The sequence below is a fragment of the Grus americana genome, chromosome 1 (genome assembly GCF_028858705.1).
Source record: "Grus americana isolate bGruAme1 chromosome 1, bGruAme1.mat, whole genome shotgun sequence".
In the NCBI taxonomy this organism is placed as follows: Eukaryota; Metazoa; Chordata; class Aves; order Gruiformes; family Gruidae; genus Grus; species Grus americana.
This window is the reverse complement of record NC_072852.1, coordinates 40,726,459-40,740,780: the sequence shown is the minus strand read 5'-3', so window position 1 is coordinate 40,740,780 and position 14,322 is coordinate 40,726,459. Positions and strand designations below refer to the sequence as shown.

Sequence of the window (14,322 nt, the reverse complement as noted above, 5' to 3'; positions counted from 1 at the left end):
AATCCTCTCACACCGCACCCGTGCACAGCTCTGGGGCAACAGAGACATTTTATTTGTCCCTCAGGGGGGCACAACATGACTTTGGCCATTCAGTGTATCCACAGAATCTTGTTGAAAAGATCGTGACTTGTCTATTCCATTTTTAAACCATTTTTTAAAATGTGTTCTAAGATGAAGCTGTTGAACAGTATCTGTTTAATATCTTCCTTGCTACAGATAATAGCTTTAGTAGGAACTCAAGGCACGCAAAGAACGCAATATTTAACCCTCACTCATTCTGCTCGCTCAGCTTGTTTCAGCTAGCTAAAGAAATGCAGTAAGACAGTCTTCCTGAGACTAAGATTACTAGTTCCCATGAAAACTTCCAAGTGTGCAAAAAGTGGAGAAATGTTCAAAGTTTTCAATGGAAAAGTGAAACATGAGCAGTTTGGGGTTATTTTTAGTTCTTTAATTAACATTTAATTTTTTGATTAACAATTTAGGGGGCATTAACTTTATTTTTTAATTGTAAAAACTTACAAACTTTGTAAAAAGTTACTATCAAAATATTTTTCCATAATACTTATTAAGAAAAAAAGAGCTATTTTTCTTTCTTTTTTTTTTTTTATTGCTGACAAAAAGTTTGGCTACTTTTACTTGGGAGAATAGACCTGATTTGCAAGGAGGAAGAAACATAAATTGCCCAGCATATACTTCTTTGGTAGCCTGAGCTGCTACTATCCAAACCCAGAATGTCTCAAGTTGGTGACAGAACAGAAAAATTCATTATTCTTGAAATACCAGAATGTCAGAAAATACAGTCCTGCATGGGAAAGTGCCAGATTCTTAAATCTATAAAAGTTGGTTCTCATAAAAATGGAGGGATGGGTACAATGAACATTTGCCTGAATTTTCATAAATTTTGCAAAATTTTCTTGAATGCTTTCGGAGACCCAAATCATACCTCTTTGAGTGTATGAACAGTTGTAGCATTTAAAGGCTAATGTGAGCCAGAATAGCTGTTATTAGAAGAGTATCACCCAGAGAGCTGAAGCAGCCCAAGAACATATGCGTGTATAGTTGCATGCATGTGACTGAGCACACAAATGTGTGCAGCTTAGACATTATTTGCAATTATTTATATAAAATATGTATATATGTTTAACAAAACAAATTTTTATATATTGACTATATGGCTACAGACTTTGTATGCTAGTTTGTACACATACATGCCATTTACAATCTGCTGGGCTTATTTTCCCCCACATTAGCAGAAATGTTATCCCCCTAATACCCTGAATTTTCTTCTGGAATCATCTCTTGTGTTTCACAGCCAGCTTCAGAGTAAGTGACTTGTCTGTGGCTGTGATCCACGGTGTATTGTCAGATTTCTGCCTGTGCCCTTGGCCCCACAAGTACTTACTACTGGGAGGAGCCCACTGACTAGAAAGTGTTTACAGGATGTAAGTGATTAATATTATTAATTGACCTTGTTGGCCCAGAGAAATACATTTCTGCTTTCAACTCAGTGGCATTTCTCCATCTGTCAGTAACTCGCTAACTAATGAACTATTTTCAAATTTCAGCAGGCAAGAGGGAGACAGCCAGGCGGCTGGAAGAGCCCCACTGACCACCGTCTCTTGTTGTGCAGGCAGAGAACTCTTCCTCACACATCTCTTTCCAGTCTCTGCAGATGACAGCTGTAGATCACTTTAAAGAAAGGCTTAACGTATTGCGCTCTCTCAGTTGGTATATAGTTGAGCAGGGAAACCTTTCAGAAGCCATGTGCCGCTGGTGTTTATACTAAGCCGGAACTGAGCCAGGGAACCTCTAGGTCAGCTAGTAGCCCAGCGTAAGGCACTAACAGCCCATACCAGAGCCACTTAGGAGAATTTGGAGCCCAAAAGCTGAGGGGAAGAGTCTCACAGAGGTCACCACTGGGAAGGGGTGAAGGTAAGATGTGGATATGAGAGGGATGTGGGAACCCATTTTGTAGTTCCAGGGGCATCAGAAGCAGGACAGAGGTGAGATGGTTTGACCTGAAGGAATGGCGATGAGGTTTATGCAGGAATGGAATCTTACAAGTGAGAAGATCCTGCGCTTAGTTCAGGCATCATATGGATGGCAGTACAGGGAGCTGAAAAAGGATTGGGTGAAGTACCTGCAAGTAACTTAGCAGCAACACTTTGGCTAACCTGAATTAGAGGCAGCGAGTCATTCTTTTGAGGAGTCAGCTGAAGAGCAAGGAAGAGATCGAGGAAGAAACTGAGTGAGGGAGAGAGGAAAAGTAAGGATGGTCCACTAAACACATGGGCATAAGGCAGAGAAGGTCAAAAAATAGAAACCAACACAGAAGCTGCAGCCTCATGCAGTAAGACATTCAGAAGCCAAGTTGGGAAGCGGAAAAGAATCAAAGCAATTCACATTGACCCATCCAAATTCTACTTATCTTTGCCTTCTCTTCAATCAGAAAAGTAAGAGGGTAGCTTTCCCTGCTTGCTGAACCCATGTAAAGATCCGCTGTTGGGCGCATCCTTGGCAAGCTGTTATGGGCCTTGTCCCTGCTCCTCAAAAAAAAAAAACAAAACCCCGCAGCAGCCAGTCATGCTGGGCAGGACCAGAGCTTGGGTCTGAAGGACACTGGCCATGCATCTCATCTGTGCCAAAGTCCTGGGCAGGCCTGCGCCTGTGGAGTTAGAAACCAGCTGATTTTGGAGGAAAATCCTTAAGTAAATTTTCCAGTGGTGCAAGTCAAAGGATGTTTGCACTGAATAGGGTAGGAACATACCTTTTGTGTCTCCTCATGTTCCTATGTGTCTGTCAGAGGTAATTATTTAATATGCTGCTGTCTCTTTGGATAAATGTCCCAGGCTAGCAATGAAGTTTTCAAGTCTCTAGTAATGACTGTGCTTTTAAGTAGAAGTACTCATTTACTGAAGATCAAATTCCAGCTTACCCTAAGATAATTTAAATAGTGCTGGCCAAAAAAATACAGTGAAAAATGAAGATCTGAGTCAACTAACCAGTTTTTAAATGTCATTTTGCCAGATTGTTTTGGTTGGTAAATCATCCCCCACGATCAGGAAAAAAAAACCCTACATGTTTCATCTTGCCATTTCCAAAGGGTTGTTTTCATTCAACTGTAAGAATGCTAACAATGTTTCGGTACCTCAAAAATCAAAACTATTCTTCCCCCTCTTAAACCAAGTGAAACATTTTGGTCAATGAAAAATTGGAGGATTTTTACTTTTCATACTGACAAACAATTTGAAAAACAGTAATCTTAAGTTGATCGGGAGTTTACCATTTGTTTATTTTTGGAACTTCAAGCAAACTTTCACATTAGTTACTTGCACATCTGCATATTTAAAGAAGACAATGTGAGTCAGTCACTAAAAGATCAAAATGAGAATCAAGAGCTTCAGATTTTTATTACACTTTTGAGCCACTGAATGCAGAAGACTAAGGCACTTCATTCTAGTAGTTTCTATGAAAAGCAAGTAAGGTCTTTGACTGACATGGTTAAGGGCTTTGCATAGAATTTAAAAAAAAATGTTTACCATATATTAATATTTAATTGTTTTGAAAGTTCCTCCACCAATTATGTAAGATGTTGTGCTTTTCTGCTATAGTACTGCACTTTTCAACTCCACTTTTCTAGAACTATTGTGCATTTTAACCTCTCTCCTAATCCTGTAAAAACTTTGCTTTTAATAATTCATCAGAAGTGTTCCTTGGAAGTCACCCCTTCAATATGCAACTCCCTGTGTTTATTAAAGGAAGGGTGTTGACAGGCTTGAGGTGGGAACCACTTTTTTTCTTAATAACTTTGATGTCAAAAGACAGTTGTGTAACAGCAGATGGCCTTCTGGTGATAATTTCCTGCATGGCTCCTTTGGAAACACCAATCTGATTTAATTTATTTTTTATAGGAAATACCAATGAATTTTGTGGATCCCAAAGAAATTGACATCCCGAGTCACGGAACTAAAAACCGCTATAAAACAATTTTGCCAAGTAAGTGAGTTAGCCCATGATTTCCTACTATGGTATTTAGTCCTGCTTTGAGAATGTATTGCTGTGAAAATCTAGTAGTCTTTATCTTTGATCGCTGTGTACCTATTCATAAATGTATTTATATTCTATGTAGAAAGACAACAAAAGCCCAGTGCTGCAGGACTGGCAAATGCAGAACTCTCACTGGATGCCTTAGTAGGCACACACTTTGTCAGCATCCCAACCACGTACGGAAATGCAGCCTGGGTCCATGCTGGTTTTCTCTGGAGGACAGGTCAGGCACATGGGTAGAGAGAGGTTCGCTGGGCCTCGCAGTAGCTCCCCTGATCTGGAGGACGAGAGGACCGAGGCTGTTGCCTCCATCACAGCCCACGCTGTCTTGCAGTCACTGAATTCCCTCTGGCTGGGTCAAGCTAGTTGGGATCCTGTCCAACCTTAAGTGGCCCAGACTAAAAAAAGCAAGTGCATCCTATCCTTTCTTGTAGTGAACTTCCATCTTTATAAGTCCTCTGGCGGTGTTTTTCTTCTCCATGCACCACATGGCTTTGTGGAAATCCGTTTACGTTAGTAAGAAAACCACTCTCACACAGTGCTGCCTCATCATTGCTGTAAACTTGTTACTGCTTTGCTCTACTGCATCTGTATTTTTGTTGGCCCAAATTATTTATTTCTGACGAAGTAACAATTGGTTTGTTATAATTAGAGGTGATTGAAAACTTTTCAGTGGAATAGTTTTCCTTCAAAATACACATTTCTCTGAAATGCAACTATTTTCACAGCAGTTGTTGAGGGATAATGAGATATTCCATTTCTCCTTTATTAATCATTTTGTTTTAAAATAGGTTGCTGAAGTTTTAACATTGCACTAAATATAGACATGAATACTTGTGTTTTTATAATATTTTGACATCATCAAAGCGAAAAAGTGCAGTGATTCAAAATGTTGGGGGACAGTCCCACAAAGAAATGTAAACACATCCCTTTGCTTATGTCTGGAATGAAGAATACTTTTAAAATGACAGCATATTCTATCAACTAGAAATTTGTTTTCTAATCATCTCTGTAATGTCTTTGTAGGCCTATGTTATATATTAGTCATGCAAATTCACATGCTTTGAATGACAAGATTTCTCTCAATGAGCCTTAATGCATTGTAATTTGTTCACATCATTCAAAGGCCTTGCAGTCAAGTTAATGAAAACTGATGGCCTTCAGCCACTAGATTAGTCTCAGAAATGTGATACGTAGCTGGGAAAGAAACTCGTTTTGTGGAGTCCTCACTTCCCTTCAGCCCCCAGTAAAATTCCCATTGACTTCAAGGTTAGTTCACCTATCGCAACCAATCGCTGTGTGCAGCTGAGCGCGGTGGAGGAACGTTGAAGGGAATTAAAGAAAGTAAGTAACTGAATGCGAGTTTTATACCAAGTAATCAGAAAATTCAGCGTCCCTTAGAGTCTGGCCCAGTGTCAACAGGATGCACACGGAGGGTGAAATGCTGACCCCTTTGACGACAGCAGGACTTTTGCCATCAGCTGCAGTGGAGCCAGGATATCGCCAAGCCTCCCTCCTCCTGACGGACAGATTTTTGGAAGGAGTTCTCCCTTCCCATAGCATCTCGCATCCAAGCTGCCCCAGCCACCATCAGGTTCGCCTTCAGCAGCGCCTTGCAAATGCAATGAGTCCTATTTCACTGCAGCATGTGGTTTGAATTGGGACACGACAGCTGGGCTGTGGTTGATGCTGATGAGCTTTGAGAACCAGCATGCCTTCGTGTTTTCACCTCCAGTTAGCTGGGACGTGCCGCTCACTCCGAGGCACATTTTCAGTCCAAGCACGCTGCCGGTGCGCACCACAGCTACTCACTGACAGGCACTTTGTAACCGCCTTTGACAGAAATCAAAAGGTCTGTTGTGTGTTAGCACCAGGCTGTTTCAAAGAAGATATTTTGAGGATTGAGGCACATGCTCATAATAAATACTCACACACCCCACACCCAGCCCGAGAGGGTTTGGAAACGATTTGAGTGATTAAATAGAACAGCCTTCCTGGTTTCCTGCTCCGATGATATCAACCCGCTGCTTCGTATGCCCACGTCAGCTTTTCCATTCCCAGCGCTGGGTGCGTCTCCTGAATTGGGGCACCTGTGGTGACAAGTGACGTTTGAGCTGATGGATTATCTCCTAAAAATGCCCAGTCCTGCCAGCTCCACCCTCTGCATTGCAGAGGATGTTCTCGTTTTCTAAGAGATAGTTCTGTGACAGGGTGCATGAGGGCAGGTTCATGTTAATACATACTACCCAGCCAGATGCACTCATGTGAAATAAAATGAATGGCTAATGAAAATTATTCTATAGGGGAAACTATAAAGTGCAGGAAATGTTACATTTCTATGAAAGATGTTTCAGTTCCAGTATAACGTAGCCAATGCTCTTATGCAAAAGCTAGAATGCCTCTTTAAGTTTTCCAAGCATTTTTTACTTTATAATAATATGCTAATACAACTAACAAGGGGACAGTATGGGATCAGAGGCAAGTGGCTAAACAGTTCTTTAAAAATCACTCTTTCTCCATCCCTCCTCCTGACTGCAACCCCACCCACTGGTGCCGTTAAATCCCGCTCCGCATCTCCAGCTGCATTCCCTCTGCCTTTGGCCACGCGAACATTTCTCGCTCCCTCTGAGCAGGTTCCCAGTCCTGCACACAGATTTCCCAGTCTCTCACCATAGTCACATCCTTGCAGCAGAACCCCAGCCCCGCTGCTCTCTCCTCATCCTCTTACTCCACATCTTCACCTCTGCTTGCTGTCTCCTGCAGCCTCCGCTACATGTCCCCGCAGCAGGACCTCAGCTCCAAAGCCTTGCATCTTTTCCCCTTCCTATCTCACTTGTCCACCACAAACCAGAAGCAGAATTGCCATGGTGCTTCAGAACATGCGTCAGCTCTTGCTTCAAAAGGAGCAAGTGGCTTAACACTACTCTGTGGACATCTTCACGTGTGTAACGCATCCAAGGTACCTGGATGTCATTCCTTGCCCCTTCCTGAAGAGTACCCTCAGGGCAGAAGCCTAGACGAAGGCAGTCCCTGCAGAGCAGCAGATTCGAAGTAACATGAAGGTAGGAAGCACTTGGCAGGTCAGACCTACAAATCCACAAGCTGTTGCTTCAAGCTCTTGTGCTAAAACTGGCTCTGGCACTCCAGTTAAAGGCAAGGGGAAACTTAAATCTAAATGGTATGAGCAAAGCACTTTTTTTTTTTTTTTTTTTTTTGCAAGCTTATAGACAGATGCTGGAAAACCACTCTCTTGATGTTGAGAATTTTCAAGCTCCCTTGCACTACGGTCCCGACTACAAACGGTCATGTTTGCTCCAGTCCTGCTCCCTAATGATGGCAATAGGATCACCAGCAGGCTTTCAAAGACTAAAGAAAAAAAATCATATTTACAAAACAGAAGGAGAAAAACTGTTCAATCTTAGTGGAATTCCACATGGGTTCATCAAAGCATTTTTGTATATCCATGTGAGTCGACAAAATGTGTCCTAGCTGTGATCACCAGTCTCATAACATCTATAATATTTGTAAATAGCCAGTATTATAAGAATTGATCTATGTTAGACTGCATAACTAAAAGTTTAAATGTATATTAGACAGACCTTATTTTAAGAATATAAGACAGATTCCCTTTGCATGAATGAAAATTTATTTTGTAATGCTGAAGCATGTTTTAAAATGCAGAATTACTCACCATGATAAATCTGTTAGGTTTTCCATTGAGAAATCCTGGATTATATTGGAAGTAACAGGAAATGATTCAGATGAGATTGAAAAATGATGCATATTTTACAGGTGTTTTATACATGAGGTGTTTTGAGGCAGTTATGTTATTTGCAAGTCTAATAGCCTATTCCCCACCTGGCAGAGATTGGGAGTGCTGTCTGGTATGATTCTTCCATGTTCCGTTTTACAATGTTTACCAAATAATACCAATATCCATAATCATTTATAGACTGCAAGCAAACCCAGGCAAAGTAGGGGTGTATGAATTTCAAAATGTTTCAATATCTGAAAGATTTATGATCTTTTGGACTGCAGATGTGAGAGGAACCTGCCTCACAAAATTTTCAGCTTCCTTTCCTGCTCACAAAACAGAAATACCTGAAGGACAGCCCTTCTCACAGTGTTTCAGTCCTACTGTTGGTGTGGCGAGTAGGACTGGGCTAGGAGTAACAAACGATTAATCTTGGAAATGCTACAAATGCAAACATTCCCATCCCCTAAAGAACTTAAAATGAAGAAGAAAAACCAACCACAGCACGTTGTACCCACCGTACAATGAATACAGCCTTTTCAATGGGACAAAGCCCTGGGTCTTCATGACAAAGTGGCGCTCGTGGAGCGGATGAACCTCCAGTATCGATGGCAGTGGGGGAGGCTGTCTGGTAGTGCCCAGCTTGTTCCCTGCACTGGGTGTCTCATGGGGGCAAGCTACAGCCCCTTTAACTGCCTCCTGTTCCTCCAGCATGATAAATTTAGACCAGTATTAATTTCTTAAAAATGGAGTTAGAAGCTGCGTCTGCTCCAATGGGAGAGCTGTTCCAGACTTCCTAGATACATGGAAGAAAACAGCAGTAATTTTGCCTCAGTCAAAATTGTAAGAGGCATTTTTTATTAGTAATTATAAGTACTTAACAGCTCTGCTGCGTTTCAGGATGCTTTACAAACATTGATGAATTCAGCCTTGCAGCCACCATCTGTGTCTTTCTGCTGTAGCTTCAGACTCTCAGACTTTGCCATCCTTGAGGAAGAGATTATTACCTCCAAGGTATTTGTCATTCAGGAGGAAGCTAATTACTGCCATTTGTGTCTGATGATTGCTTAGTGGCTCTGGATCTTTAGCAGCGCTCAGGTTTTCCTTTTTTCAGAGCTGAGTTTACGGCACTCACCTATTTCGTAACTGATCAGGACTATTAATTTATAAAAGATTCCCATTCAGCAGCAGTGTTTGTTTAGTTGATTGGAGTTGGAAGGAAGTCTCAGAAACTGTGAAACTGATTTAGGTTCTCCTTAGTAACAGAGGGATTTATCCCAAGGCATGGTAATTAAACTGGATGTTGAGTCTGCTTGGAAGAGGTTTTTTAAGGTAGGGGTCAAGCTACACCAGAATCAGAGGCATTGTGTGAGCTAAAGGAAGCGGGTGTTTTTTCAAGGCCACGTAGCCCGAGGCATTTGTGGAAATGGCTAATAATCACTCTGTGCTGAAAAGGAATGAGAGGTTTCCTGTCCTCATATTGTTAAAGAGAAAAAAAAAAAACAACCTCTAAGTCAAAAAGTTGGGAAAGCCAGTACAAAGAGATTTTTAGCACAAGCTACCTAGGGTTCATGCTGTGCTATTAACGCAGAGGACAAGACTTCTATGCGCAGGCTTTGAACTAGAAGTCATGCCTGCATTTGCACATTTTAAGGAACATACTTTCAAAACACAAGCCTGCGTCCTGCAAAGGCTCCACTCCTGTCCAAGATGCTCCTGTGACCTCCGGTGCGAAAAGAACATAAAGTATGTTTGGGATCATCCCTCCTCTTCCTTTGATTTGCAAATGTTTTATCTTGTTCCTAGGAACAGGATGAAAAGTCACAAAAGAAATCTAAAAGCAACTCTGAAAACACCAAGTTTTGCTACAGCATATGTACATCAATTATATATTTATTATATATTAACAGCAAGGCCACGTAACAAAGTGTTTCCTTACCACTCTCCAGGTCAGCATCCACATATGTATCTTTGAACACATTGCCTAGATTGCACCCAGCAAAGCAACTATCCAGAGACTATTTCCAAACCAATAGGTGTATACTGTCAAAAGGTGATGATTCTAATTAATTAAGCAAATTGCCAGAAGAAAATATTTTTTTTTCAGTACAGAAATATTTCTTTATCATTTTTTTTAACAGTAGAATATTTTTTCAGAAAGTTGTGAAGAAAATCAAAGTGTGCCCCTGGACAGCCACAACTTAGGCACCTCCCTCCCCTTCTTATCCCTTTCTGTTATGCTGTGTAATTGAGAATTTGCTGGCTTTAATTTCAAAAGGGTAATACATGGGGGATCACATTATCACAAATGAGCAAGCAAAAATTTCCTTTGCAGGAGGAATTTAGTAACCCCCAGCTCTATACTCAACAGAACTGGCCCCTACTCCATTCTAGATCATCCAAGACAGTGAAGGATAGAAGAGCATGAAGGAAAATGTTCCTGTATTTTGGCATTGTGTCTCCAGTCTAGTACACATGAATAGTCACAAATTGTGTCAGATGAGAACACAGGATTAAGGGAAGGATATGGATTACAAGTCCAGACCCTTACAGTGAACTTAAATTGGTATAAAAACACATACCTGATTTCATCTCAGGTAGAGGGAGCTTTTCTTAATTTAAATCCAACTGTACTCATTGGAACAGTACAGCTTCAGGCAAAGATCAAAGTTGAATCCAAAGGACTTGGTGTAATTATCCAGCATCGTACAATGATACAACACAGGTTTCAGAGGCAGTCTGGGAGGTCAGCTTGATACTCGACACAGGCAGGCTAGACCTTGCTGACCATTGCCTGGACCTGATAGCTTTGCTTTGATGTCCACCGCTTGCTGAGATACTCCTACAGAGCCCAGCGTTGTGCACTATAGATGTACTTCAGTTACACGTGATAATCCTTTGCAGAGGGAAGAATTTCATGCAAAATGCTTTAGTGCTTGTCAACCCCAAATAATAGTAGATTATTTTCTTCAACAAGTCTTTGATTCTCTATAGAAATCTTCTAATTATGGGTTTTCTTTTCAATTTCCATCTTCCTTGTGCTCTTAGATCCTCTAAGCAGAGTGTATTTGAAACCAAAAAATCCATCTGACTCCTTGAGTACCTACATAAATGCTAACTACATTAGGGTAAGTAAACGTACACTCTTCATGTGCTTTTGAGACAATATTTGATTTTCCACATGAATAGCTGATTTTGCCAAGGTGCCACTCATTTTATTCCTACCCATCTTCATTGATAAATCCTAATCTTTTTGTCTGTGTCATAGAAATAGTTTCATAAGCTGTTTGTAACAAAGACCACGTAACCATGAATGTACTAAAATGGTTGCAGTAAGAAAAACATTTTATCAAATAGTTTATTAAAAACATTAAGAAACACATGTATTACAATTTCTGTTTACTCCAGTATTTAACATTTAATATTGTCCTACTGCCTTATAGTAATGAAAATACGGCTACTTTTAGTAGTGACAGAGATACCAGTATGTTGGTAAAGAAAAGATCAGAGTCAACTGCAATATAAGCTGCATGGTTGCTTGTTGCAGTCATCCACAAACAAATTCAGTAGTAATGAGTTTTTTTCATGCATAACTATGTCAATTGATAATCCTGAAATCATCAGTTAAGTAATTAAATAAATGCTGTAACAAGTTTGTGAAAAGGAGCACAAACAGATGTGTTAAATATACACATGTGCACCAGCACACGTACTCGTTCACATATTTACTCCCTATATTGAATGGTTACATGATACAAAGACTTTACCAGCATGAACACTGTGGATAAGCAGTATTTCTATGTGTCAGTTATGTTATAATCCTTGATCTCACACACACACACACAGCCTTCTTGAACTCGTGGCAAAGTGTGTGCTGAATAGACTACTCGGAAAGTACTTCAGTCATGTTTTAGGCATATAGTCCTCTACCCGCAAAATTAAATGTAGGCTTAGAATAGAGTTATGCACCAGGTCCTCAGCTGGAATGACTGTAATAGTGCAACTGAAATTGAGCCCCAGAGCTCTACGGTGATGTTGCCTATTTAAATAACAGTACATGAATATATACATACACATCCCTGATGCCCCTTGCCCTGCCTCGCTTTGCCTCCTGTTCTTTCAGTGCTTTGCATGAAAGACATCACCATGTAACTAAGCAGAGCGGTTCTCTTTGGAGAGCAACAATTCCATCAGCCAGGCCATGTTTTGAGTCCCCTGAGATCTCCCTTTTCCCCCTGCCACCACCCTTCAGACCAACATACGGTGGTTTCCTCTGTTGCTAACATTGGTTGAATTGTCAGCAACTGCAGAAAAAATCCAACCCAGTGATGAAATGAAATGCCACATCCATATATGCAATATCATTAGGCTCGCTGGGATCCTGACACAGTGGTCTTGGACAAAGTATGTTCGGGCAGAGAGGTGAGTAGCAGGAGGACTGTTTATACCAGCTGGGGATCTGTCCCATTGGTTCACACAGTGACTAACAGCTCTCAGGGAGAAAGGCACCCAAAAGGAAGACCCATGGCTAGGGGCTTCAGCACCACTCCAGCCATTCTCCATCCACTCGCGCCCTTCCGACATTGCCAGGCTCTCCTGATCTGCATTACTGTCGGGCACCCCGTCACTGCACAAATTCACAAGTTCTCCTTCTCACTCAAAAAATAAGAAGGCGATCTCTTGTTTTTTTCCCATTTCTTCTTGCCTTTCCCTCCCTTCTGCTTCCCACTGTTTACCTGATCTTTTTTCAACCTCCTATACAGTTATGTGTCTTGGGACTCCCTGTATTGATATACTGTTCCTCCTATAAGGTCTCTTACAGACACTTCTCCCTTTGCAAAGATGCAGAACAATCTTTGACTCCACAAGCATTCATGTATTTTAAATCTTTTTTCCTGTCATGAATCTTCGTAGAAATCAGTTTTATAGTTCTCTTTTTTTTTCCCTGTGGCTTGTTGACTGTAAACTATCTTGTAAACACTGCAGCAATATAAAACCTGGATTAAAGTACCACTGGATGATGGCAAGCCTCAACAACTTGGAGAACAGAGTAAGCTAGAAGAAGCCAAGTAAACAGGGAAATGTGAGAGCAATTGATGTATTCTCAGGACCATTTCAGTCCATCAAATCAGTAATTTCCAGAGGAAAAACTGTTCTACTGAAAATTTTCTGATCTGCTCTACTTTTAGTCATACCTGCTTTCAGTTCAAATAACATTTGGGGTTTTTTTTAATTCCAGATTCCTTTTTCTGCTCTTTTAGAACATTGACCTGCAATTTTGGTTTACCACGTGAATTTAAAGTAAATGCTTTTGTGTCTGTTTCTAAACCAGGGATATGGAGGTAAAGAGAAAGCTTTCATTGCAACTCAGGGACCCATGATTAATACCGTGAATGATTTCTGGCAGATGGTTTGGCAAGAAGACAGCCCTGTCATCGTTATGATCACAAAGCTGAAAGAAAAAAATGAGGTATGACAACTAGCCAAACTGCGAAATTATTCCAATGGCTGCATACTGTAGAAATGGATATGGAAAGAAGCTAGTGGATCACCAGCTCTTAAATACTCTGGTAATGGGCAATGTGAAAAGTAATGCTGGGGTAGCCAAATACACCAGCTGCAATTGCATAGCAATCATAAAAGATGTATTTAAAAAAGGCAAGAAGGAATTCCGTTTTCTAGATATGTGCTGTTGGGTTCATAACTTTTTAAGAAACACCTCATTTATCTGTTGGTCACCTCTGTACTTCTTGTTACTTTCTGTTATGTTATGATTAGAGGTTTCCTGACATGGTTGAAGTGTGCACTTTGCTATAATTGCAGATTTTGAATCCATTCCAGATATTAGAAATCTTCTGGACCATCTCAGAAATATAGTTTGGGCTCACATGTGCCAATACCTTGGAGGGACTTACCCAGAATGGAAATACATGGCTCTTTACCTTAGTACCAAGTAGAGATGACAATTCCATTTTAATCGCTAATGGCCATCTAATTGCCTGTTATACATTGTGTGACTTTTGGATTGATTCCCAACTACATCTTTAATAGCTTTATTTAGTATTCATGTAAATTGTTGCCAGGCTTTCTTTGATAGTGCCAGAGTCCATATTTGTGACTGCCAGACATTAGGAACGAAAATCACTCTCCCATGCAGAGGGCCAACACAAAGCTCTGTTTTGGAAGTTTGAATGTTAAAGAAATGGTTGAGAGGGCTTGTGGACAAGAGACAGACAGACAGAAAGGAGTTTGACTTCTTTCTTGTGTCCAAACTGCTAGACTTGGTAGCAATTCCCAGCTCCAGGTAGGTGCCTCAACCAAGAGTCAGCACCATGCCAGGCAAGCACCAGGGTTATATTACCCCTGCTCCACTCACACTCCTGCCCTTCAAACTCAGATGCATGTGATAATAGACAAACAGAGTTTATTCAGGCAAAGTTCCCAGTCTGAGTGATCAAGGGACCAAGAACTTGAGTGTATTCCCAGGGCTCAAACTCACTGCTCCATTTAAATGTGGACTC

At 40.9% G+C, this 14,322-nt stretch overlaps 1 protein-coding gene across 3 annotated transcripts in view; it reads left to right on the top strand.

Moving 5' to 3' along the window:
- PTPRR (protein tyrosine phosphatase receptor type R) overlaps positions 1 to 14,322 on the top strand; it is a 152,003-nt gene that overhangs the window by 118,824 nt on the left and 18,857 nt on the right. For all 3 annotated transcript variants that reach the window (XM_054834320.1, XM_054834329.1, XM_054834339.1), the window contains 3 exons: positions 3,912 to 3,996; positions 10,850 to 10,929; positions 13,134 to 13,271. In XM_054834320.1, the coding sequence (XP_054690295.1) occupies positions 3,912 to 3,996; positions 10,850 to 10,929; positions 13,134 to 13,271 (303 nt within the window). The remainder of the gene's footprint in view (positions 1 to 3,911; positions 3,997 to 10,849; positions 10,930 to 13,133; positions 13,272 to 14,322) is intronic.